The sequence below is a fragment of the Suricata suricatta genome, chromosome 8 (genome assembly GCF_006229205.1).
Source record: "Suricata suricatta isolate VVHF042 chromosome 8, meerkat_22Aug2017_6uvM2_HiC, whole genome shotgun sequence".
Taxonomy (NCBI): Eukaryota; Metazoa; Chordata; class Mammalia; order Carnivora; family Herpestidae; genus Suricata; species Suricata suricatta.
The window spans coordinates 36924032-36950540 of record NC_043707.1 but is presented as its reverse complement, the minus strand read 5'-3'; the positions used below and the strand labels follow the sequence as shown (position 1 = coordinate 36950540).

General features: G+C 61.9%; 1 protein-coding gene across 1 annotated transcript in view; it reads right to left on the bottom strand.

The window, feature by feature from the left end:
* MAD1L1 (mitotic arrest deficient 1 like 1) overlaps positions 1 to 26509 on the bottom strand; it is a 288983-nt gene that overhangs the window by 20076 nt on the left and 242398 nt on the right. The window contains exon 15 of the mRNA XM_029945762.1: positions 21138 to 21328. Coding sequence (XP_029801622.1) covers positions 21138 to 21328 — 191 coding nt within the window. The remainder of the gene's footprint in view (positions 1 to 21137; positions 21329 to 26509) is intronic.

The window sequence follows — 26509 nt, the reverse complement described above, 5'->3', positions numbered from 1 at the left end:
TCTGCCAGGAGCTGGCTCCAGGTCCTTGTCCCCACAGCTTCTTAGGGTCATGAACACCATCCCCCAACCTGGCTCCCATGTTCTGTGCGGAATTAACAGCATTCACCGTGAACTAGGACTGCCACCTAGGACCAGGTACGCTCAGCTGCTCCTTCCGCGTCACTTCCCAGCGGGCCAGCCTGCAGCACCTCTGTGCCCACTGGCCTCCACGTCCTTGGGGCTCCACGCTGCTGAGCTCCCCTGAAGGCCGGGTATTGTCCATCGTGACCTCCGTGTCAGGTGGTGAACCCGCAGGGCTAAGGTCAGAGTGCCATCTGCCAGCCTGGCCCTGTGGCAGCTGCTGGTACGAAGGCCCTGTCACTGCCCGCTGCACCCCGGCTCTGGCTCTGCACCCGCCCAGGCGCTAACCACAGCCGTACTCATTAAGGACGGAAAGTTCTGGGTGAGGTTCTTGGTGGTTCCTGCCCCAGGCTCCTAAAATATTCTCAACAGAAAACAAAAGGACAGAAACCTGGGCAGATTCCCACCTGATGGCACATGGGCTGGCACTCACGGGGACACCCTGAAATTCTCCAGGTTCGGATGTACAACATGTTCTGCACACTTCCCCATGCTGGGCAGCCCCAGACCCTGGCAGCTGGGGAGGCGTCTCACAGCGACCCCCCCGGAAGGGGGCCGACCCCTCCTCTGCCTCCGGCCCAGCCCCTGCCCGGCACTCCCCTCCCTGCGGAGTTTGGTGCCAAGATCATGGGCAGGGTGAGGGGGCCCCACTCCCAGCAAGGAGATTACCTCCGATGAGAATGTCACTGACACCGCCCTCAGAGAGGACCGGACCCACTCCCCGCAAGGGTCCTGCCTCCTCTCTCTGGGGGCCTCTTGCCACGTCACACTGAGGACCCGAGATCTGGTAAGATGAGGGTCTCGAGACAGAGGGAACCACTCCTTCCCCCGGCTCCCCAGGTCCCCACGTGAAACCTGCCCTGCGGGAGTGTGGCCTCCATGACAGTGCCCTGGCCTCAGGGCCGCTCCCAGGACCCCCTCGCTATTGCCTCAGTGGGACTGGCTTCTCCAGCGCCATTCCCTGGGGTCACTTCATGGACAAGAGGTCTCCTTTCCTGACAGCAAGTCAAAGGTCCATAGGTCCGACTACAAGTCCCCTAGTGGAAGGCTCTGCCTGGTTGCGCTGACGCTCCTTGACAGGGCAGCTGGTGCCACACCGAGTGTCTGGGAGGCAGCCGAGCCAGCCCCGTTCCTCGCCGTCCCCTGACCCACGGGCACAGCTCTGCCCCTCGGGCCTAAATGTGTGCTGCTTTTTCAGAGCACATAGTAGGACGTGCGTCTGGCTGCCACCCTGACTGTGTGCCCCTTGTGGGCAGGACCACGGCTGGAGCTGCTGGCCCAGGACCCTGCAGGGGAAGGAGGGGCAGGGGAGGCCCAGCTGGCGAGGAAGGAGGTGAGGGGCCTGGAGAGATGGTCGTTGGTGGGTGGACAGCCAGGCCCTGCCCCGTCCCAGTACTGCCGGCCATGGGCTCTCGGACGTCCAGCCAGCCAGATCTCCCCTGCAGCTGGGCCAGAGACGTGGCTGGTGCCGGGACCTGGGCTCTGGGCTCCCCGCTGGCCAGCAGACCGGTGCCGCCTCCTGCCAGGCACCTGCCGGGGGCCGGGGCGTGCTGTGGGGCCGCTGGAGCCGGCTGCCCCACACACGTTTTTCATGACAGACTGAACAGCGGTGTTTTGAAAAATGCATGTTTCTATGTGACTGTTTTTCTTAATTGGTTGGTTTAACATTTGAAATTTGATTTAATTTCAACCTGATTTTCCTCACCATGGGGTCAGGCCCAGAGCCGAGAAGTCATTACCGGAGCACCTGTCATCAGCAGCAGGGGTCCTGGAGCCTGCGCAAGTGCAGGTCCCTGGGCGCCACCGCTAGCGTGCTGGCGCCAGTGCGAGTAGGGGTGGGGGGGGGCGGCCACAGGGACGTGTGTCTGCGTGAGGCGAGGCATGAGGCCGGGGCGGCTGTGGGGATCCCAAGTGGGAGTGGACGGTGAGCAGTGTGGCTGGGCTGGCTTCGAGGGTGATGCACTCCCTGTGGTAGGCTGCCTGGTCCCATGCCTTCGAGGGCCAGGGACCCCTCTCTGAGCCTCTGTCCTTCCCGGACGCAGGAGCAGCGTCCATCTTGGGGCCCGCTGGGAGGGCACAGCGAGAAACGCAACCGGGAGCCTAGGAGCTTGGCCAGCCAGCCGTGTGTGCTCCATGGACTCCTTCATGCTGCCGCCTCCCCATGGTCACCTGCCATCCCCTCAGCTCTGACTGACCTGACACAGGCCAACGTGCCATGCCCCCCACTCTCTAGCCACATGGTCCCTACACGCATTCCCCGCTTTCCGGCCTTGTGCCTTTGCGTGCGCTCCGCCCTCTGCCTTTGCAAGCAGCTCCCGGCAAGGCCCTTCTTATCCTTCAAGGGCAACCTGAGTGTCCCGTGAGTTCTCCCAGAGCCTTCAGATAGAACAACTGCTACTCATTCATTCATTATCCACCCACACACCCACCGTCTGCCCGCCTGTCCATCCACTCGTCTGTCCATCCACTCACCCATTCATCCACTATCTGTCCATCCATCATCTATCTGTCCACCTACCCACCCACCATCTGCCCATCCACTCACCCGTCCATCGACTCATCTGTCTGTCCATCCACACACCCATCCAATCACCACCTGTGTGTCCATCCACTCATCCATCTACCCACAATCTGCCTGTCTGTCCATCTGTCCACCCATCTACTCATCTAACACCACCTGTCCATGTACACCCATCTGCCCACCATCTGTCTGTCCGTCCATTCATCCACCCCTCCAACATTCACTGAATGCTTATTATGTGGCAAACGCTATTCTGGCTGCTAAAAACACAACTGGAAATAAATTTGACAAATTCTTGCTCCTTTAGAGTTGACATATTCTACGTAAAAAATAAGATAACACCAAGGAGAGGAAGCGGGGGCGGAGCCTGATAGAGAGGCGGTGGTTTTTCTTCCAAACAGATGGTCACGCAAAGCTGGTCCACAAGGCAACCTTTGAACAGAGCCCTGAATGAGGTGGAGAATGAGGCATAGGGCTCGGAGGGGCCCCAGGAAGTGGGAGAGGGAGATGTAAAGGTCTTGAGGCAGCATATACTTGGTGTGTCCAGGGAGAGCCCAGTGGCCAGCGACCCTCGATGGCAGTGTTGGGGGGATATGTGGGAGGAGCAGATGCTGGACACAAAGACATGAACTTGAGGAAGTTGCTAGGGTCAGTTCTACAAACAGATTCAGTTCCTGCCACGGGGGTTGGCAAAATCATGGCTCTTAGGCCGAACCTGCCATGTGTGTCTTATAAACAAAAGTTTTCTTGGCACACAGCCGTGGCCAGTTTGCAGCTTGCAGCTGACCTAGGCAAAGCAGACAGTCGTGACAGAGACTGCATAGCCTCCAACGCCCAAAACAACCATTAGCTGGTCTGCACAAAGTTCATGAACCCCAGCCTAGGACACTCCCTGAGAGACAGGCCCTTCCTCCCGCTGAGATGCTTCCTGCAGAAAGAGTCTGAAAGCTGCCTGTCCTTAAATCTCCAGTGTAAAGAGACCCCAGGCCAGGCAAGGGGAAGACCCTGCGCCCACGTGGGAAGCTGGGTGGGGTGGGAGGGGGGGGACAGGCATGCAGGGTGCACCCTCTGTGGGACCTGAGCCTGGGGCGGTGGTGACTGCCCTGGTGGGGACCAGCACTGAGCTCAAGAGTCTCCCAAAAACCTGGGCCCCAGTTCATAGGTGAAAGGCCAGGCATCACTCAGTGCACGTGGTTGGGACAGGCAGAGATGCAGCAAACGTGCCAGAAAGACAGACATCTTGGAAGTGGTCTGGGGGTCGTGGAGCAGGGGGAGGGATGTGGCCTCGCCTCTGGTGCTGGCTGCCTGGCTGTGGAGCAGGTGGTATGCACCAGACATGTGTCCCTGTCCCCTGGGAGGCACGCTCCACATCCCTCACGGTTGGGCGCAAGGAGGGGGCTGGGCAGGACACAGGGACCACACCAGGAATTCTGCCAGTCAGAGGCCACCTGAAGCTTGGGCCTTCCGGGCTGTTACTCCCTGCAGGACACGCACCCCCACTTCTCCTCTAGCCTCCTGGGGCCGAGGCTCCATTTGGGGAGACTGAGGCACTCTTCTGGGGGTGCAGAGGTGTGCACCCGGAGCCCCCCTCCCTGTGCCACCTGGCTAACGTGATGTGGGTCACATGGCCAGTTCCATGGGAGCTGTGGACACGCTGGACAGGGGCACCTGTCCAGTGACGGCTGTGCCCCAGAGGCCCAGGGTCTGGAGAAGGGAGTTGGGGGCCTTGGCCTAGGGGGACAGGGCAGGTTGGGGAGGGGCCAAGGCTGTAAGATATCACCCATGTGACATAGACACCGGGATGGCATCAGACTCCTGCAGACCAGCGCAGGTGAGGGCCATGGAACAGGTGACCAGATGGCCTGGAGGCCGAGGCTGAGCACGGTCTCGGCATGCACGCAGCCAGGGGACAGAGCCTTCTAGCACCAGCCAGCAGAGAGCGGTGAGGGGTGGGGCTGCTCTGGGGCAGCCCCCCAACCTTGCCCCAGGACCCGAAAAGGCAGCCAACGTAACAGTGAAATGGAGAGATGCCCCTATAGCCAGGCAGCTTGCTTCCGGTCACCAGGGACCCCAGGTCTCAAGACACTCTGCCTACTCCCCGCCCCCGTCCCGCCCCGGCCCGGTCTCCTCGGGAAAAATTGCTTTAATAATATGTACAGTGGCATGGTGGGGTGGGGAGAGGACCAGACAGGAAGACGCACCTCCTTGGGCCTCGGGAAGACCTCGGGCTGGGTGCTCAGTATTAATACTGTCACCTCAGCGAGAAGCCTGGCCTCCTGCAGCTGGAGGCCGCTTACAGCAGATCCCGAGGGCTGCCCTGCACAAACTTGGATGTGAACTAATTAAGTTTGCACAGCTAATCAGGCCTGGCTGCATCTGAGAGCCGGCATCCACCAATGCGGGCCGTGGGGAGACGCAGCGGTAGGCCTGCATCACGTCGGCCTCCTGCCTGCACGCCACAGCACGTGCTCCTGAGCCAGGGTCCCGGGGACCCACAGGCAGCCCAGTGGCACGACGGCACCTATGACAGGCACCCCTGCGATGGGGAGTGAGGCCAGTGCGTGCCTGCATGGCCCACTGGCGACTACCAGCAGGGGTGGGCAGCACTGGGCTGGCTGAGGCCACAGCTGTAGGAGACAAAGGTGGGGGGCAGGAGCACCCTCCCCACAATGCCCACCCACCTGCTCCCTCAGCACCTGCTAATGCAGCAGGACCCCAGGCGTGGGGCCTCCTCGGTGCAGCACCCGGCCCCCCACCCCTAGCCCCCAGCCCACCTCTCCTCTGGGACCCTGACTGTGACACTCCCTATATTCCCGGCTGGTGCTCATTCCTGGCACCGCAGCAGGGAAGGAAGTACAGGAGGGCCGTGGGAAGGAGCCCCTCATCCAAGGTCCAGTGCCAAGGGACAGGGGTCTGGGCCCAGCGCCAGCCAACAGCTCTGGCCGGGATCCTGTGTAAAGGAGCTGCCATCACTTGTTGAGGGCCGATTACAAGGCGTGTGGGACGGCGCTGCCTGGATGAGAACCCACAACGGAGACCCCATCATGTAATGAGGAGCGACCCTCACTCGAAGAAACCCTCCGGGTGCGTGTCCTCCATTCACTGTGTCCAGCGGGGAGGCCTGCAGGGGCAGGAGGCGGCGACTCTCAGGGCGTCCGGGCCTCTCTGGCCTCTGACCCTGCTTGCCCTTCACCGGCCGGGGCTGAGGCGACTCCCCAGTGAGGCCTCATGCCAAACCTCCCGCACCCCCACACTTGTGACCTCTGCGGGCCCAGCCGGGGGAAGACCCCCGAGGAGCCTGCCGCTGGGCGCAGCCCACCTGTGTCTGCACAAAGAGCCTGCAGAAGTGCTAATGGCTGCGCTGGCAGAGCAGGAGCTGAAGCAGCACTTTACGGCAGGACCACGGACAAGCCCGAGTTGGCGCTCACTGGGCTCCCTAAGCGGCCCGCACCCCCACTGTGCTGGGACACCCGGCCACAGGGGCCTCGGCTGTGCATCAAGCCCCCCACGAATGCGGCTCTGACCCAGGAGGCCGGGGTGACCGACACGCTGCATCTGTGACAGGTGCCCAAGTGACACTGGCATGGCCAGCCCGTGGGCCATGGGCCGGACAAGAGTGGACAACAGGTTCCACAAACAGCAACTGGCTTGACCGGCATGATGTCCCCCACAGGCGGCACAGTGTCTGCTGTGGACTGACACGTCCCCTCCCCTCCAAGTTCACAGCTATGAAGGTGGGTGGGTCAGTGCCACCACAGAAGAGACCCCAGGGCGCCCCCTCACGCCTCCCACCATGGGAGGACAGGGCCTCAGTGGCCTCTACATGCCACCGCCCAGCTGGGGTCAGGACTGCAGCGTGTGGATGCAGATTGGGAATCTCAGGGTGTCCTCTGCCTTCCAGTACCCCTGACTCCCCCTGCTGGCCACAGCCCTGCCCTCCTGCTTGCAGGGACAGCTGGGGCCTCACTCCTGAGGGCCGGAGCCATGCAGGGCTGGCATGCGTGGGGTCGGCTGCTCTGGCATCCCCCCTTCCACCTTTGCCATGGGGCTCACACCCCATGCTGAAAACAGTGATGTGACCAAACGTGACCCCACCTAACCTTGAGGGTATGCCCTCAAGCTCCCAGGACCAGGTTGGGGGAACTCAGCAAGAGGGTCCCAGTGAGTCAACGCCATGTTTACTTGCCGCTGTGCTGGACCCTTGCTCACAGGCCCAAAGTGGGCGCCATCAGGCCACCGCTTCAAGGGATGCGGAAGCTGCGGTGGCAGGGGGCAGGCTGGTGGCCAATTATCAGACCTGCTTCCTGTCCCCTGGGGGTGCCCAGATGCAACCCCCATCTGATGTCCAGCATCAGACACCCGCCGTGGCCCTGCTGACCTTCAGCCAGGAGAGTGAGTGGCCATTGGTGTGCCACACGGCCAGCAGGGTGACCCTCCCGCCCGACCCTCCCGCCCTGTGCGCGTCAGCAGGAAGGCCCGATCATGGCACATGTGGCCAAAGCTTCGTGGCACAGACCTCTGAAACCCACACTCTGCAGCTGCGGCCCCATGCTTAGTGCCGCCCAGGCAGGCCAGGGAATGCACAGCCACCTGGCTCAGGGTCCTGGTAGTGTGGTGGGCCGCCGCATGATCCTGGTGTCCCTCCACTGAAATCGCAGCCACAAGTGGCTGCGGGAGAGCACGCGTCCACGTGGTCAGGTTCTGGCAGTCGCCCCCGCGGCTGGGGAGGGCAGAGGCCCAGCTACTGCCGGGGCTGTCTCTCCTCCCAGCCTTCGAACGCACACCAGCAGGGCGCCACGCCTTGCCTGGGGGCAGTTCTGGCCTCGGGGTCCCCGCCTGGGGGAGCTCATGCTCGGTGTCACCCTGCGAGGCCACATCAACATGCCCGGGATCTGGGCACCTCAGCAGGAGCCCCCGGAGGCTGGAGAGGGCAGGAAGGCAGATGTGCACTCAGAGGTAACTGGCTGTCACCCTGCCCCCGCCTCCCCCCAGGCTGGCAGCTTGAGTCCCTGGCAGCCACTGTGAAGGCTGGGGGCACACAGACATGTGGGGACTTGCCCGGGCAGGGGAAAAGACGGTACGGGTGTCAGGTGCTGGAGCAGGGCAGTGAGCCGGTGGGGATGTGCAGGGACGTGTGGGGATGGAGGGGCAGACCCTGCAGGCACCGGTGGAGAGGGCGGGGGCTCCTTCGGGTGCGTGCATCCTCACCAGCACTGGTGGCTTTGAGGAGGGAGGCCCTTGGGATGGGCCGTGCAGTAGATAGCGAGCTGGGGTAGGGGGTTCCAAAGTGCGGGGGGCGGGGGGGCGCCCGGGTGGACAGGGAAGCCAGGCAGGTGAAACAGGCTGCTGGAGTGCGGAGTCATCCCCAGCCTTGGGACGAAGCAGGCAGCGAGGAAAGGGGGTCCCTCAGGCAGTCTTGATTCAGGGAGAGGACCTGTCCTGTGCCTGGGCGGGGATGGAGACCCTCTGCCCGCAGTTCTGGGGGCTCGTGGTGGGGAAGTGCCGCCACCGTGGGGATCCTGCCTGCCAGGACTTGCGCACCAGGGATGCAGGACGGGGCTAGGCAGGGGCACAGTGGGCTCCCCCACCAGGAAAGGGTTGGGGCCCCCACCAGGGCCCCTGCTCTGCATCGGTGAAAAGCCCTGTATGGAAGCTCTGACTCCAGAGGCCAGGAGAGCAGACTGGCCAGCACCTGGCAACAGGACTGTGCCTCTCGGCAGGACCGGCCAAGGGCAACGAGGTTCCAGGGGACGGGTCACAGGACACACAGTGGGCAGAAGCCCCCTCCTCTCTTTACACACTCCTTACACACCACTCCTGGAGAAGTGAGTGTGGAAACGTGGTTCCTGCGGGTGGGGGGGAAAGTGTGTGCTGGGATTTCCTGCACGAGACAGAGGGAGGTGCGGTAGAGGCCAGTGGACAGAGGCCAGGGGGAGGCTGGGAGGGAGCCGAGCCTCCGCCATCCATCCTGCCCAGGTCAGGGCGGGGCCAGTGCCAGGGTCCAGGCTCCCCAGACTTTCCCCTCTATGCCATGAGGCCCTTCCCCCAAGGCTGGAAAGTCAGGGAGAAACACCTCACCAAGAGGGGACCAGGACGCAGGTGGGGGGCCTGGGCCCGTCTGCAAAGTGTCAGGAGCCAGGGACAAGGGATGAGGGATGAGAACAAGTCTGCAGCAGGAGGTGCGGATGTAGACCAGGCTGCCCTTCCTTGTGTGTGAGCTGGGACTGGTCACTCCCCGCTCAGGAAGCTGCCCCTCGTGTTATCCATAAAGCCAGCTGGCAATCCCGACCCAAGCCCACTCTGGGCCGCCCAGGCAGTCAGCGAGAAAACAGGAGAAAGGTCTCTGAATATGAGCAGGTGTGAGAAACAGACGCTTCACAGCGGGCTGTCTTCACCACGCTCTGACCTCCAGCCCAGATGTTCCATGCACCTTAACCAAGCCCTGGCATCTGGCCAACACACGTCTCTGCCCCGCTGTGGGGGCGCTCCTGGCCTGTGCCAGGCTGGTGGGTGCAGGTGGAGGCTTTATGGCGGTGGCAGGAAGGGTGGTGGGACAAGCATCAGTTCCCAGTTCACAGCTGGGGCCCGTCACCGGCGGGGTTGGGGTGGGGGAGGAAGGCCCTGCAAAGATCAAGTGCAGATGAGTGTTTTCAGGGCTCCTTCAGCCCACTGGGCATACAGGCCGGGGCGGCCGGGGAGTGGCCTCTGGCCTCCTAGCTGCAGAAGGCCCTGGGTGGATCCCACTTCCCCTCGTCATCTCTGGTCAGAGTTCTGGCTGCCAGGGGGACAGGGACAGGCCCAAGCCTCAGCATCCGCTGCCCACAGACAGGAAGATGTGGCTGGTGAGCAGACGGTGCCCGAATGAGACGCTCATCATGACCAGAGCATCTCTGGGGGGAGGCGGAGGAGGCAGAGGGGCTGGCCCCGTGATCCTAATGAGCCAACATCGTCCACGCAGTGTGGGGCCAAGCATGGTTCCCTCCAAGGACTTGGGAGGCCACTGAGCTGCTCTCATGGATCAGCAACCCCTGGGATGGCGGCCACTCATCGATTGCCTGCTGGGCTCAGGCATCGTGCTGTGGAGCAAAAACATCTCCTGACCCACCTGCTACCTGCCCAGGGGCAGGGGGAAGGGCGCAGCGCTTGGGACCCTGCAGCCCCCACCCTGAGAACCTAGCAGCCTGCATTCTGCCAGGGCTGCCATGGGGCTCTGGGAGAGGGGCTTTCCCTAGGGAATATGCCTTCCCCTCCCCTGCAAGGTGGGCTGGGCAAGTCCAAGTATCCAGTGACCTGGGCCCCTGCCTGGGGAAGGCCCCTCCTTTCTGCCCCAGTTGGAGGCTGCTCCCATAGGAGGGGCCCTCCTCTGCCCGGCCTTCCTGCACGGGTCTCACAGGGTGAGTCTGCCCGTGCCCGCCCTGGGTCTGTGCTCACAGCTGAGGCTACGGGGTCCTGGGAGGCAGGGGCCGGCAGACCAAGGAGAAAACATCCCTTTGCCTAGATGACAGGCCACCCTTTCTCTGGGCCGGAAACATCACTGACAACAAGTCAGCTTGGGAGTTTTATGGGCAAGTCTGGGCCACAGCTCTGCAACCCTCCCAGCTCCTCAGATCTTGGGCTCAGAGGGGTGTGGGCACAGGGCGGGTGTGTCCCCGCACAGAGACGGAGGGAGCCAAGCGTGAGAAGAATCACAGAGAGAAGAGCCTGCTCTAAGAAGGTCCCCAGCAGGCGTGACAGATCCCAGGCACGTAAGACTACACGTGCCCATGGGTCCGTGGTTCACATACACAGGTGGCTGTGCCTCAGTAGCTGACACGCAGAATTACGCTTACCAGCCTGTGTCCCCCAGAGTCGTGTTCTGCGTTCAGAGGCGGGGCTTTGGTGGAGGAAATTAATTAAGGTAAAATGAGCTCATAAGGGAGGGGCTCCAATCCGTCAGGACGGGTATCCCTGTGAGACAGAGAGACAGTGGGGACCCCACTCTGCCCCTGCCCAGCATGGGCATGGAGGAAAAGGCCATGCAGAGGAGGTGTGCGAGGTGGCGCTGACCATCTACAGCATCCCTAACAGTCTTATCTGGGAAAAACCCCGCCGGCGGTCACACCATCCCCGTGACGTGCTGTCTGGCCGCAGGGAGTACGAGGCCCTAGTGCACCTGCACGCCCAGGCTCATGTCGACTGGCACCAGTGCCCTGTGGGACCTGCACGGCGGTCACACCATCCCCGTGACGTGCTGTCTGGCCGCGGGGAGTACAAGGCCCTAGTGCACCTGCACGCCCAGGCTCATGTCAACTGGCACCAGTGCCCACCCACCCCTGGTGCCCTGTGGGACCTGCACGCTGGCCCAACACCGCTCGCCATGATGCGCCACTGCACCGCAATGCCCTCCTGTCTCCATCTAACCAAACCAACCCCCCGGTGACAATGCTGGTCAATGCCGAAACGCTCACACGCTGGCACGGTGCCTGCGAAGTGCTTCTGAGTAATAAAGGGAATGGGGGTGGGGGGCTTCTGCGGGCACGTGGGATCCTTGACTTGGTTCACTCCCAGAGATGTTTAACTTTTCCCACAACAAAAGTGAAAAGAGCAACAGTTGGAAACAAACCTAGGAAACCAAGGGCCACTATTCCCCTTGCCCGTCGGTCACACTGGGGTGTCTGGGAGAGGAACGGGTTGCGGCTCCCAGGAGCTCAGAGCCCCGTTCTCACTCACACAAGGACCCCCATGGCCAAGGGGGGAGGAAACCAGCTGTGAGGGGGAGGGTCTGTGCCCACGGCTTCCTGCCCCAGGGCTTCAGCACAGCCAGGGCCATGGCACTTCTGGAAAGGGGACGAGGACAGTGACTTCTGCCCAGGGATCCACGCTGACACATCATATCTCCTGTACGTTTTCAGGGTTACAGGGTGGAGCGCCTTCCTCATACAGAAACCAGGATCAGACCTGCTTTCATGTCGTAAATGACCGAGAAAATGGGTCACACATGGTAAGTGTTCACACAGGCTGGGCAAGTGGCCACAGCGATACCCGAGAGACATAGGAGGGGAGCCCGCGAGGCTCAGGCCAAGGGCGTGGTGGGGAGCACCCACAGGACGGAGTGGAGCAGGGGGAGGGGTTCTCCGACCCCAGGCCACAGAGGAGTTGCAGCGGGCGCCCAGGGCATTTACCAGAGACCCTGGAAGTGTTACGTCTCAGCAGCACGATTTAGGTCTACAATAAAAGCAGTCTTGACCAGCCCTGCCTGAGCTTAAAAACAAGCCTCAGAAGGGTCAGCTGACAGACTTCCTGCCAAAACACAGTACGTGAGATGAAAAACCCACTGGAGCAGATGAAACACTCAAAGAGCAGGTCGGTGAACTTGAAGAGGGAGCAACAGAGAGCATCCACACGAGGCACAGACGACACACACGTGGCATCAGTGGCTGGCAGGACGAAACCAAGGGGCTTTAAATGTTTGTAACTGGGGCCCCAGAAAAGAGGGGAGGGACACAGAAGCAGTTTTTGAAGAAATGACAGCCTAGGTTATCCGATTCTGTTCAGTTATCAACCCCAAATCCAAGACGCTCCGTGAACCCCAGCAGAACATGCACAGAGACTATCTTGAGATCAGCCCAAGGTAAGCCGACTCTGCGTTCACAGGGCCGAGGGAAGATGCTAGCCTTGTGGGCCCTCTGGATGCCCACTCCCTGCCTGGGGGCATGGCCCTCGCGAGGGTGGCCCCCAAGCTCCCACTGTGGGGGAGGAGAGTGCAGACATGGGAAAAGGGGCAAGTAGCTTTCTGGGGGGCTACTGACAGTTCCGAGCAGAGATGGGGGGACCGGGTTGACGGCTGGGCCAAGCGCTCCCCCAGGGAACAGAGATTGGCATCATTCGAGGGTCTGCTGCGCGTCCTGGGGGCTGCAGCTCGCTCATCTGGAAGGTGGAGAACTGGAAGCTGTGTCCTCTCACTGCCTTGGGGTCTGACCAGGGATCATGAGCACATGCAAAGCTGCACGGACCTGAGGCACCAGGATTTCCCCGGGACTCGGGCCTGGCTTCCTGCAGTCCTGTTGGTCCAGAAAGATCAGAACAACAAGCTTGGAAACGGTCTTACCCTTGACCTGACCTGTGAGGAGCCTCGTCTGTGAATACCCATTCACAGGTCATCATAGCGGACAGACAGATGGGGACGGAACAGGGGAGCTAACTGAGGGTCCCACCACAAGGAAACACGCTGAATTAGGGCAAAGCCACGAGCAGCACTGTCCGCCAGCATCCAGCACCAGCACTGTGAGGAACGCTTAACTGGGGATATGATTCTTGTGGGAAGTGTGGAATGAAGCAGGAAACAAAACTATGCGTCAGGCCCCATTTTACCAGGATGTACATGTACAAAGCGTGGAAACCTGCCCAGAGAACACGGAGAGCGTGCTGTGAATGGCCAGCGCCGCCTCTGGTGATGGGGTAACGTGTGACTGAGGTCCCCTTTGCACGCCCCTTTTTCTGACAGGTTCCCAACAGCTGCTTTTACAATCAGATCGCCGGTACGCTGTGGGGCCAGCAGGGAGGGAGGAGGCGAGCCCAAGTGTGCCAAAGTCCCCGGGGCCCCAGGGCACAGCCTTGCATGTCCAGGCCCCCGAGGGAGGTCTGGGACAGGGTCTGCAGCTGCCTAGGGGCGCCTGGACTCACCTCACTGTGATCGTGGACTAGGCTCCCTCTCAGCCCTCCTCCCCCTCAAACTCCTGCTCACCCAGCACTCCTCCAAGTCAGCTAAGGCCCTCAGCAGCCCCCTGCCCCCAGTATTAAAAGCTCTTGAATGAGGTCCTGCCATTCTCAGGATAAAGGGCCAACACTCTGCCCGGGCCATCAGGGCCCTGTGTGCCCCAAGCCCTGCTCCTCACCCGCCTCCCCTTAGACCACAGTCCTCGGAAATCTGAGGGTCCAGCCCCACAGCCTTGTTTCAGTTCTGAGGACACCTGGGTCTTCTTAACCACAGGGCCTTTGCATAAGCTGCTGGAACTGAAACCAGCCTTTCCCTGTGCGCTGTACTGCCTCACACGGTCACGGCCCACTGAGCACTGGAAGGATATGGTCCATTTTCTTGGGAAGATGCTGTCATCCCAACAAGTTGTGAAGAATCACTAGCCTCTTCTTGAGCCCATCTCATAAGCAGAAGGGCAGCACTGACTGTACACCAAGCCGGCCAGCATTTCACTCACATCTGTGACTTTGCATCCTGACGCTGGTGAGCTTTTCTGTACCCTGAGCTGAGGGCTGTGGCCTGGGATCCCGGCTGCTGTCCAGTCCTGCCTCCAGACCCCCCGCCCCAGGAGGGCCCAGCAAACACCGGGAAGTGGTGGCTCTGCATGGGGCGCCCTCCTGGCAAGCACAAGCCTGGCCTCTCCCACGTGAGGCCCAGGAGGCAAGTGCGTCTGGGCAGAGGGGGCTCAGAGGATGCTCTGGGCCACCCAGATTCCCGTGCCCACTCAGCTGAATGAACAAGAGAAGTTTGGAAGCCAGCATGCGTTCAAAGCAGCTCCACTTGAAATTCAAAGGACCCAAAAAAAGGAAATTCAAATTAAGGTGTTTGTCTGGGCCCTGGTGTTATAGCAGGATATGGGGGTGCTTCTTCCCCCATGAGCCTTTGCGTGGCCCCGACAGCCTGTCAGGAGAGGGGTGAAGGAGAAACCTTGCAGCTGCACCCCACCCCCGGGACCCCCACGCGGAAGCACCATTGGCTCTCCACGTCCTGGTGGGGCCGCATGAACCCTGGCTCGCCCACCATTCTTCCCCAGCCTGCAGAGAGCAGGGGCGAGGCCAGAGCCAGTAGGGACCCTGCAAGCCTGAGGGGCAGCCCCTCAGTCAGGGGGCAGGAGAGACTCTGTGGCTGTGCCCTGGGCAGTCTGCGTGGGGCCTGGAAGGCTTCCAGCACTTCCTCCAGGAGAAGCAAAGTTCTGGGAGCCCAGAGCTCTCTGTCTGGGCCAGCAGAGCCCCTCCTCTGGTTGGCAGCCTGAGGACAAGCCCTCAGCACGTGGCGGGGGCAGCAGTGTCCCCTAGGCAGGTGGCAGGATGAAAGGCCAGGCTCACCCGGCAAACTCCAAGTGCCCTCAGGGCTGGTATTGGCTCTGCTTTAGAAGTGGGAGGAGACAAAGCCAACCTCTTTCTCTCCCTGTTGCTCAGCCTGCAACAGACGCTCCAGCCCTGAGAGTGGGCATCTGGCTGGAAGTGGAAGGAAAGTCTGTGCCCCTTGCAGGACGTCTGTCCCCACACACGTAAATGCAGGGGTCCCCAGAGGCTTGACCATTTTCTGTCAAAGTCGAGGTGAAAACACCATGGCAGAGAGGGTGTGCAGGTCCTGGTGTGATAGAACCTCTGGGTCCTCACCCTCAGGCTGGGCTGGGCACCTCCTGGGCGCTCAGGCCCATGGCCAGGCTGGAGAGATGCCTGTTTGCCCCAGCAGCCAGCTGTCCCCCTGCAGTAGATGGTCCACCCCACAGGCTACAAGGTGGCCTTCGGGAAGACGAGCCCGGGGGTAGGGGAGTGGGCTGTGACTTGGCCGCCAAGAGCCAGTGCTAGGCCTCAAATGCACCAGCCAGTCTCAGTGAGCCGGTCTGGGGTCCAGGTACCCCCAGCCTTCCTCAGCTGCCCAGACCTGGGAGCAGCTGCCGGGTGGGGCAGGAACACCCGCCAATCTGTCTGGCAGGGGCAGACTTCAGCCAAAGTGTCAAACCCTAGCCCCCGCCTCAGGGTCACGGCCCCAGCAGCACCCCAGCCCACAGGGAGGCCTGCATGGTGCTTCACCGGGCAGGCTGTGGGTCCTCATGCCGCCTGCGCTGCAGCCTGGACTCCATGGAACTGACTTCAATCAGAGAGCAGCCTGGTCCAGGCCCAGGAGCGCCCCAGGGGCACGCTGGCAGGGTGGGTAGTCAGGGGTCGACGGGGGAGGGCAGGTGCCTGCACTGGTTGGGAGAGGAAAGGGGCTGAGGACCCTGGGCAGGCTGTGCCCACCCTGAGTCCAATGGGCCTGAGCACCCAGGGCAGGAAGTTCTCATGTGTGGTTGACAGCAGTGGGGCACTGGTGCCCACAAGCCTGCCCCTCACCCTGCTCTCTCCTGACGCCAGGATCTGGGAGCCCTGCCTGTAAAGACGGCAAAGCAGGGAATGGCCTGCATTGGCCAGAAGACGCCCAGGTCTGCTCCTCCCACAAAATGCCATCAAACCATCAGACCCAACACAAGGGCTCAGGACAGATGATGGGGTGACAGGGTGGGCGCCCACAGCAGGATGGAGGGGGAGGGACGACCCTTATCCAGCCTCAGAGCAGCCTCTCTCCTGACACAAGGCTCCAGTGTGTGCACCGCCCCTTCGAGGAACGGGCCGCGAGTCCCCTGCAGGGCTCCAGGTGGGCCGCTTCCTGCCTGCCTCGCCTAGACCCAGCCCTCGGCCCTGCTCTTGGTGCCCCAAATACCCTCACTTCTGACTGTTGGGAGAAAGGCACTTCCTGAAGGTCTGGAAGCTCATACTCACGGCCTCGAGTGCCCAGGGGTGCTCAGAAAAGCCCAGGAAACTGTGACGTCGGCGTCCCGGGGGCTGCATGGGGCCACGCTGTCAGGGCCTGTCCCGGGCCAACACCAGACCAGTGGAGTGTCCCTGGGACCTGGGGGGCAGCTGCTGCTCCCGGAAGCCCCTCTTCTTCCTCCTCTGGCCAGGTGTTGTTGCCACAGCAACTACAAGGCCCGCCAGCCCTGTGCCAGCGAGATGATGCCCCTTGGAGGTCACCATGTGCCATGGGCTTCTCGCCTCACTGCGACCTGGTCCAAGCCCTCCATTTTGCTTGGCCCGACCACCCCTCTCCCCGGCCTGGCCCCTGGCCCTTCCCAACCCTGATGCCCAGGACGCCACAGGATGCTGGTGGCCTCTGTGCCTGTCACTCAAGAGTTTGGGCACTGGTGCCAGCGGGACTCAATGGCAGTGTCCCTAGAGCACACACTGCAGCAACACTGAGCCCCCGAGGGGTGACTTGGTTTACATACACGCCTCTCCCCTGCCCTCCAGCTGCTCCACTGGTGCCCCTAGTGGTGTCCCTGCCTTGTCTGCTGGTCCGAGGGTGATCCCCATGTCCACGGCTGTGTCCCAAGGGTACTCACACCAGAGCCGGGCCCCGAGACTCAGCCGCCATCCCAGCCACCCTTGCCTCCCTCCTGGGCAGGGGGCACGCCCCGGCTGATTTTCAGGAGGGAGGGCTGGTGAGCTCACGAACCACAGCCAGCCAGAATGACAGGCCCAGAGAACAGGGCTCTGGCAATCCCAGACACTCGCGCGCACCTGTGGCGCCACGGGCTTCTCCTGCGGGGTGGGGTGGGGTGGGTGGCCAGGCCCCTGCCGGGCCAGAGTCCCTGCCTGTCCTCAGAGTGGTGGCCCCCGGGGCAGGCGGCTCCCACCCATGCGGCAGCAAAGGCTGGGCCGCAGGGCGCCGCGTCTCCTGGAGCAGAGCTCGGGGGTGCGCCCGAATCCTCAATTATGCCGGCGCACATCTGCGGAGCACGCTCAACTGGAACGGCACGCAGCTATTTCTAACTCTGCCTTCAGCCCCTTTCCTGCCTGAAAAATCGTCTTTGGGAAAATAAAAGAAAATGAGCTGAAGGGGCCAGGCGACTGCAGCTTACTGTGACGCCCTGCAGCCCAACTCCACTGCTGCTCAGCCCCCTGGCAGCAGGGCCCCCAAGGCAGTGTGGGGGCCAGTGGTGGGCCCGCCTCTGGGGCTGGTCTCTGACCTGTGGCATCCCCCCTTGGGACGGCCAGCTCCCCGGGAACCCTTCCCCGCTGCCCCAGAGAATGCTCAGCTCGCTGGCCAACCCCTTTTGGCCCTAGGGCGCATCGAGGCAAGCTCCTCACTGTGGGTGGGGAACCCGAGTCCCACAGGGTGCAGTGACCTGGCCGAGAGGGGGAGGGCTCCAGGGCATCTTGTGTCCCCCTATGTCTGGGTTCCTGGAGGGCAGTGAATGTTTGCACGTGGCCAGTCTGCCGTTCTCTCTCCTACGTAGCTGCTAGCACTTTCTCCCCACCTGCCCGTCTGCCCTCGTGCACCACCTGCACTCTCAGGGCCGAGTAGGCACGTGAGCAGGGTAGAGGATGGAACGGGGCCTCCTGTCACATCAGTAACCGGGCAAAGGCAGCAGGTGCATCACTGTCAGTCACTTCCAGCCCCTGGTCAGAGATGTCCTCACAGGCTCGGCAGCTCCGGACGCACCTTCTTTGGGGCTGCTGAGGGCCTGACAGCACTCACCCTGGGGATGCCCAGGGCTCAGCGTTTCCAGGGTCCAGGAGGCCTCTGGCCGAGCAACTGAACACATGCCCTCGTCTAGATAGTCTGTGGACACTGCCACGCTTTGGGGCCCTCTGCTTCACGTGGCCCAGCATTTTTTGCCAGTGGAGGCGTAGAGGGAGGACAGGGCCACCTTGGAGAGCAAGCAGGGCTGGCACCTCAGGAGGGTAGGGAGGGCTCTGTGGGCAGAGGGTTGAACCGGCCAAGAGGATGCACCCCTCACCGGGCCCCTCCCGTTGGGTAGCCTGTGAGCTCCCAGAAGGCCCCACGTGGACATGCATAGGCCCTGAGAAGCAGGTGCCCGTGGTTGTGCGAGCATGGGTGGCTCTCACGGCCATGTCAGGGAGCCCAGGGGCACCAGCTAGCCAGGGTGCTATGGGCCTCACCTGCAGAACTGAGGGGAAGGCCCCTTGGGGGGACTTAGGAAGGACTCCCGGGCTGGGTCCCGGGTGGAGGTGGCTGGACTGGGGACCCCACCAGGATGCTGGGACCTCACAGCCCCACCCCAAGGGGAGAGAGGTAAGCTGAGGGCAGGAAGTGTGAGCCTGGGGCCCGAGCCGAGTCACCCCACAGGCTCCCAGTGCTTCCTCAAGAGCCAGGACAAGAAAAACAAAATCCCACCCACTCGGATCCAGGCACCGAGGGGGCGACGGGACTGAAGACAGCAAGGGAACGGCTCGTGTCCTTGGAAAAGCTGGGCTTCCAGGGGAGGCCGGCCAGGGTGTGAGCAGAGGGATGCAGGGATAAGCAGGCGGGAGGCCGGTACCGGGGGGGAGGGGGATGGTGCACCAGGTGCTGGGCAGGCCTCTGACTGGCATGGAGCCGTGAGAGGCCCGAGGAGAGATGACGCTCCCACATTCCCTGCTGGAGGTCGGGCAGGGGCAGGCCAGTGTGTGTGCCACTCACACGTGCACGCGCATGATACTAGCCTCCAGTTCCCAGGACAGCCCCCCGCACCCATGGAGGCAGAGTCAGGCTCCCCTCTCTGCCCCCCTCCCCTGAGGTCCTGGGTCCTGGTTCTCTCGCTCTGTCCAGCAGCCACTGCGGCTGACCCCCCCTGTGGCTGCACCTGTCCTGTCCCAGGGATGCCAGGGGATTGGAGGGTCCTGCGGGCAGAGTACAGGGGCGGGTGCCCTTGCCTAGGTGGCCCTACGGTGGGGTCATGGTCATGAGCTCCCCCAGTTCTGACACCTGACTCACAGACGAGACCGAGGCTCAGAGTGGTCTCCAGCTGTGGAAGAGTGGCGTGCGGCTCCAAGTCTGGCAGCCTGGACAAGGGACAGCTCTCTGTATGGCCTCCAAGGCCCAGTGAGCACCGTGCTCTGCACCTCACGTCAGCAAGGCCCCTCCACGTTTCCTCCGACAACACGGCCGGAGAGCCCACCCCATTCCACATCAGACATCTCGAACGTGGTGGGGTCGTGAGCATAGCCATGTCTCCCGACACTGCACACATCTCCCCCCTACCTGGGGCGGGGCTGGAGGCCTGGCTGGGACGGTGAAGGCAGGGGTGCCAGGTGAGGGCATCCAGGGCTTGCTGGATGTGAGCGGAGGGTTGAGCCACCAGTCCTCCTGTCATCCGTGGGGGCTATCTCACACCCATTATGCTCCCAGCTCATTGTCCCTTACGTCCAGAGCCAGGCCTGCAGCCGGGCAAGGCAGGAGGCAGAACTGCTGGACCCCGCAGGGACCCTCAGGAGAGGGCAGCGATGCTCAGGAGCTGAGCTGCGGTGAGCCGAGGGTGTGGATACATACACTTACGGAGCCTGGTGGGGGCGACTGCTGAGCATGGCGAGGCCTTGGGCACAGGGAGAGCTGAGGGTGGGGGGACACAGCAGAGAGCATGGGGGGACGGCGGAGGGTCTGTGGGGGAACAGAGAGGGTCCAGGGTGGGGTACGGCAGAAGATCTGGGGGACAGTGGAGGGTCCGGGGTCGGAGGTGGTGGCAGAGGGTCTGGTGGGAGGGACGGCCTGACAGTGCCTGCTTGCCGGGTTCTGCTCTACAGTAACTGTCCTGTCCAGAGTGAACATCTCTGCTTACATACTTGACCTCACAGAAAACCGCATGGGATCCCTACAGAGCATGAAGCATTCATCAGGGCCTGAGTTCTCGGGAAGAATGCGGAATTACACAGGAGACAAGTTTCTGAGAGCTTACTTAGAAACGTAAAAACAGACACATGCGCGTGACCCAAGAAGGTTGGAGGTGTCGGAAGGCAGACTGCAGACTGAGGCACAGCTCTGACAGCACGAGGAAAAGCCACCAGGATGGAAGGGGGATGAGAGTGAGGTCAGGGGCCCCTGCAAACCTGCAAAATGGCACCGCAGGGCGGGAGGTGAGGCCGGGACCCCTCTTCCCTCGGGCTCCCTGTGACTGGGTGCCCACAGGCTGGCCAGCACCCTGCCAGGAAGCGGCCCGGTGGGCAGGGGTTCACTGTGAGGCTCATGATGAAGCGAGGCAGGCGGGACGTCATTTACTGTCGCATTCTACCCAAACTACGTGGATCACATGGACTACAGGTTTATTTTTACAGAAACAGCAGAGTGGGTTCTGTGGGGTTTTTTGTTTTTACAAATGTGGGCAGAGGCAGGTCGACGGCCCTCTCCACACCATGGCCATCCTACGTGGGGGCCTCTGTTGACCATGGCTGCCTGTAGCCACACCAGGCCCAGGGCACCATCTTCGAGAAAAGGGAGGTGAAGCCAGCAAGGCAGGGGTGGGCCCAACCTTCCAGGTCGGCACAGCAACCCCCCCCCCAAGCTCTGCCATGGGGACCGCCCTGCCCCTCAAGTGCAGGTGCATTGTTCCCAGCAACCGTCTGCTCCTGAAATGTGGACACCACCCCCGGCCTGGACATGGGCCCAGCTCCACATGCCAACTCCAACTCCGAGGCCCCCACAGAGGAGCCCCCAGCTCGCCTGGCATCTCCAGGAGTCTGGGGCCAACATCAGCTGCCGAGTACCTGCACTCCAGTCTGGCTGGGGATCCAGCCCGGGTATCTCGGGCAGACCTGAGGGCACAGTCCAGTCCTGAGGCCTGCCTCCCTGGCCCAACACAGACCATCGCTCTCTGAGGCCCCCCACGCCCCACCCAGCAGGCCACGCCTTCTGAGGGCAGGCGGCTCCTGTCCCATCTGTCCGGCAGGACTCCGGGCGGACGTGCTCTCCACATTGGTGGCGCATCACCGTGGGACCTACCTTGAAGATGAGGCAGTCAGCCTTGTGCTCAGCATACATGGACGTCAGCCGGTACTGGCTCTCCGTGGTGACGTCTATCTGGTAGCCCGTGAGCGCATAGCACACTTTCCGGAACTCCTGGATCTTCGTGTGAAAGACCTCCTTCAGTCGCTGGTTTCTCAGCTCAGCGCTCTCCACCTGCTTCCTCAGCTCTGGGGGCAAGAGGGGCCGGGGTGAGGGGCTAGCCCAGACCAGGACAGCTGTGGGGCAGCAGTGGGGCTGGGATCAGTCGCTTGATGGAGGGTTGTGGCAGAGATGGGGTCCCGCCCGGGACAGGGCCCTGACGTGTGCGTGTAGTTAAGGAATGAAGAGAACAAGCACATGAATGGCCTGAACTTCGAATTTGAAGTTGTCCAATTAAACGTAAATAACTGTGAAGACAGCAGTGACTCCAAAGAGCAGGGCTCTTCCTAGTCCTGAGCTCCAGATTTGACCCCTGGCCTGGTCCCTTTTCTGAATGAAAGGGGAACCACAGAGGCCCTCCCAGGGCTGGTGAGGAGGCACGAGGGCCGGCCCTTCACGGGCGGTCCTGGACGTGCAGGTGCTGGGGGCTGGACGCCCACTCACACAGGCCAGCGGGCAGGAGGCCTGGAGATTCCCGGTCCTGGGACTTCCCCGCCACCGGAGATGAGGTCACTGCGTGCAGACTGCCCCTGGGCCCCGCCCCCCCCACAAAGCTCTGACAGGACCATTTAGGGCAGTGGCTCTCCGGCCCGCCCACCACTCCTGCCACGGTTCATGGCTGCGCAGGAGAAGTGAGCTGTGCTAAGTGCAAAGTTGGCAGGAGGTTGCATGGCAATCACTGTGAGCCCGTCCCCAAGGTGTCTTCTCAGTAATTAACCTCAGCTCTCCCCTCACTAATCAGCGAGGCTGGCACTCCTCAAACCCCAGCCTCCGAAGCCAGGAGCTTGCTGGGAGTCCCCTGGGAGCCCCACCAGAACCTGGGGATGTCCTAGACGGGATGGGAGCCATGCTGGCTAAGGGCGTGGTGAGAGACCCCAGGCCCCGGGGTGATAAGGACAGGAGCCCTCCTGCTCAGGCTGAAGCACGGGGCCATGGCCCATCCCGTGACGGTCACCGGGACAGGCCCAGGCCTGGCGACCAGCGGCTCCCGGGTGCACTGGGCACACAGCCGTCTCCAGAGGCACTGCAGACACCACACAGGATCCCGCAGGGCCACAGCAAAGTACTGGGGGTCTGGGCCGCAGCGCACACGGCAGGGGCTCATTAGCACATGCTGCGGCTGCCACGAGGCTCTGTGCAGGGTGCGGACTCTGTTTCACAAATAGCAGCCATGGCATTCACTGCTGGGCCACGTGTGTCTGGCACAGCCCAGGCCAAGCCCTCGACAGTTCCGCTGCCCCTTACACGCTCTGGCTGGCACTGGGCTTCCGGACACATACCCTAGGTCTTACCCGTGCTGCCTGCAGCCGCTGTGTTCTCACTCTGAATGAGACACCTGAGACCAGGGCACAGTTCCTTCTGGCCTCTCCACCATGCGCGTCCATCCACCTGGCCACACGCCCTGCCCTCACCTATCCCCCCATTCATCATGCAGTCTGATGGCCCTGGCGGACATCATTATGCCAGAGCAGAGAGCCTCTCCATTGGGACGTGGGCGCGGAGCCTTTGATTAATCGGGTAATCAGACTACGAAATCCAAAGGGTAATTGGCGGCTTTGACCCCATGCTCCTCCCTGAGTCTCTTGGCCAGCCCTGCTGAGGACAGATCCGCCAAGCTGGAGGAAAAGCCATTCCAGAAGGAAAAATTCACTGACCACATTTCTGTGGCGATATTTCACCCCTGTCAGAGATTGCACTGCCTTTAATGGATCTCAGATGTCCACTGGGAAAAATTAAATTTTGGTAATAATGCAGCCTGACCTTGGACAAGGTAATAGCCCCTGTGCCCACAGACAACAAAACGCTGTCCATTATGCCATCCGTGGACTCCTATGGGCTGCACACTCCTGGGGCGTGAGCTCTGAGCACCTGCTGCGGGCCAGGAGCCAGGACCCCCATGTTCAGCTCTTCGAACACCTTCCCTTCCCCAGTGTGCCCACACCCCACAAGGCGGGTCTCGTGTCACTGTCTGATGGGCAGAGTAGGGGAAGCTGGGATGGGGGTGACTTCCTCAAGGTCACAGGAACTGTCTGACCCCATCTGGTACAAGTTGGCAAGACACCACAGCCCTCAGGTGGGGTCACCTTAACACAGCATGCCCGGGGGCGGGGGGACACACCATGACTTCTTGCTGTGATTTAGGGCAAAGCAAAGTCGGTGTTCTGACCTCCCCCTTATTCTGCTGCTCAATCGCTTATATAAATGTGAATGAATAATTCACACGACGGTTTGGATTAAATAAATAAAAGATGTGCCTTTTGCCTTGGAAATGCCATCGCTCTGACGCAGCCTCTCTCCAGAGTGAGCTGAGGCTTCCCGTGGGTGGGGCTTGGTGGCCCAAACACGTGGGTGCTCACGCGATGCTCCTCCATGGGCTGAAGGCAGAGACCCCTGGGGTCCGTGGTGACCCCACTCTGCACCCAGCAGCAAGCACCCTGCCACAGTAACTCCCCCACCCCCCCCACCCCCGCCGAGCCATCGGGCAGGGCCAGCACAGCATGCAAGCGGTCTCCTCATGTCCGCGAAGAGCTCCTGGCCCGCCCTCCCTCCTGCTGTGTGCACCTCCCGGGCCTCACCAGACACCCGTGCCTGGGGCACCTCCCCCCGCCCGGATCAAGCCCACACTCCACTGGAGGGTGCACGGGGCCCAGACTCCCCCTCAGCCCTGTCCTGCCCCCAGCAATACTGGCTAAGGGACCATGCCTTCCCGCCAGTCTTCCCTCTGCCGGCCATCCTGCCCCTCTTCCCCTCGGCAGCCCCGTGCAAGGCTCTCCCAGAGTCCTTGGTGAGGGACACCAAGCAGCTGGGAAAGCCCGTGGGAAGGACATGGAACAAAAGTAAATGCTCTTTTCCAGAAAGGCTCACAGGACAGAGCGCAGTGGTCGGATCCAGGAGCAGTTATGGGCGGGCTAGTTCACGGTCTGAAATTTGGAGAAATGTCTTTTTCCAGAAGGGCGGGGAAGTGGGTGAAAGGCAGGTGGGTGGACGGGCACCGCCCCGGCAGAAAACGTCTGTGGGGCCTCGCATGTAGCCGCACGTGGCCGCACAGGCCAGCAGGGCCCAGCTGTGCCTTCATTTCACTCCAAGTACACGTGTCTCCGTGATTCAATTCCCCTTGTACCAGGCGGCAGGGGAGGGTGCAGGGAGTGGGGGTGGTGGCAGCTCCTCTGGCAGGTCCCCGTCCGCCCCATGGGAAGGTTGACCCAGCCTAGGGTGTAGGCAGCCGACATGCAGCCCTTCGCTCTGAGCTTCTCCTACCTGGGCTGTGGAGAAGCTCAAGCAGAATGACATAGAAACATGTCCCAAGATGCAAACGGTTCTCGGGGGGCAGCCCATGTGGGGGTCTGCGGCTCACGTCCTTCCTGTCACGCAGCCTGAGCCTGCCCGTGAGGTGCCTGGGTCTGACCCTGCGCGGTGGCTGTTCTGAGGGACAGGCAGACCTCTGGCCCCACTCTGTCTCATGTGCTGCGGCCTCAGCTCCATCCTGGGGCCTCTCATGGTAACAGCTCCCTTTTAACGGGCTTCCCTGAACCCCATCTCAGCCCAGAGGATTCTGACAGCAGAGCAGGCACTATCCAGTGGAGGCCCTCATAGGGCAGAGCTGGGACTGGGATCCCAGGCCTCCTGGCGCTGTCACTGAGCTCAGAGTGGCACTGGCGGCCGGGTTGGGCCCTCTGTTCCTTGGGTTCCAGTCCTGTGTGAGGCCCAAGTCCTCTGACAGAAATCTAAGCTCTGAATGGAAGACGCGGTCTGAATTAAGACCTTCCCCTGTGACCATCAGGCACCTGCCGAGCGTCTGGGCCCGCCACCTCTTTAGCTGCACCTGCGTTGGCTCTATTCCGGAGGCACCACTCTCCTCCCCACCCCAGGGCCTTTGCACATGCCGGGAGCAGCCCCTCATGCTTTGTAGGTGACTCCTAGACACCTTAGCTTTGAAATCACTTTTCCGGAATACATCCAGTCTCCTGTCACGTATCCTCAGTGCACGTGACAGGGTCTGTTTTAGATAACAGAATTTTCAAATGCTTCTTTGAGTGACCATTATTTCTCCAGTAGACTCCAAGCTCAGCAAAGGGAGGACTTTTTGTCCCACTGAGTTCCAAGTGTACTCTGAGGAGGCGGGAGTACAGGAAATGCCCTTTTCCCGCAGCCCTGATCACAGCCCCTAGAAAAGCGCTCATCACCATCAACAAGTGATGTATGGGGCTTCCCGGTGGACGTGGTGGATGGACCACGCATGTTCGTCCTGCTTCCCCATCGCATCCTCTGCGGAGGACGGGGAGGCCGCGCAGACCAGACGGGGGACAAAACCTTAGAAGATGGAGAGCAGCACGGGAGGAGGCTGGCCCAGCGGGCCTGGCCAAGTGGGGCCTCACCATCATGGGCAGCAGGGAGGCCAGACCGCAGGTTCTCCGGTACACCTGGCTGGTGGCTCTGCCTCTCCCGGAGAGGAGATGGTCCCTGCTGCCCAAGGCAGGGGTGACAGGCCTCAGGCTGCTGCGGCTAATGAGAACACCCGTGGATGCCTGCCCCCACTGTCCGCGCCCCTGGCCCCTGTGGATGGGGAGAGGGACAGCGGGGCCACACCTGTGTAGGGCTGGGGCGGGGGGGTGGTGGCAGAAGTCAGTTCGCACCTGCGGCCTCCGCGGGGTCTGAACCGGCCTTCACACGTGCCTGCTCACAGCCCTCCCCAAGTCTGGCCCCAGAGGCCCCGAGAGACACCTGGCAGAGGGTGGCGCTGTGTGCTGCACACACAGTTGCGGGCCGGAGGCTACAGGAGCTTCCACCAGGAGGCCAGACAAGCATAAGACCCCAGAGAAGTGGCATCAGGGGCAGCAGTGACAATGTGCAATTCGTGGGAGCACTGCCATCACAGGTACCCACGGAGGTGCTGAAAGGTAACGTGAAGGGCCTCCCTGAAGGCGCCCCACTGAAGACAGTGAGAGACAGAAAATGCCAAAGAATCAATTCCTAGCACAGGAATTTTACATGAAGAAGTGACAGAAGGGGGAGGGGAAGCCACCAAGGAAGCCCCAGAAGTAACTGACTGGTCTCCAGCTGGGTGGTATGTCAGACATCCCCTGGAGGAAACCCCACCTCCCCCCCTCCTCCCGTGGAGGGATCCCCCCAACTCCATGGATGAATGTCCTCCCTCCCACCCTGCCCCATCGACAGAACCCCCACCTGACTGACAGACCTTATTCCTCCCA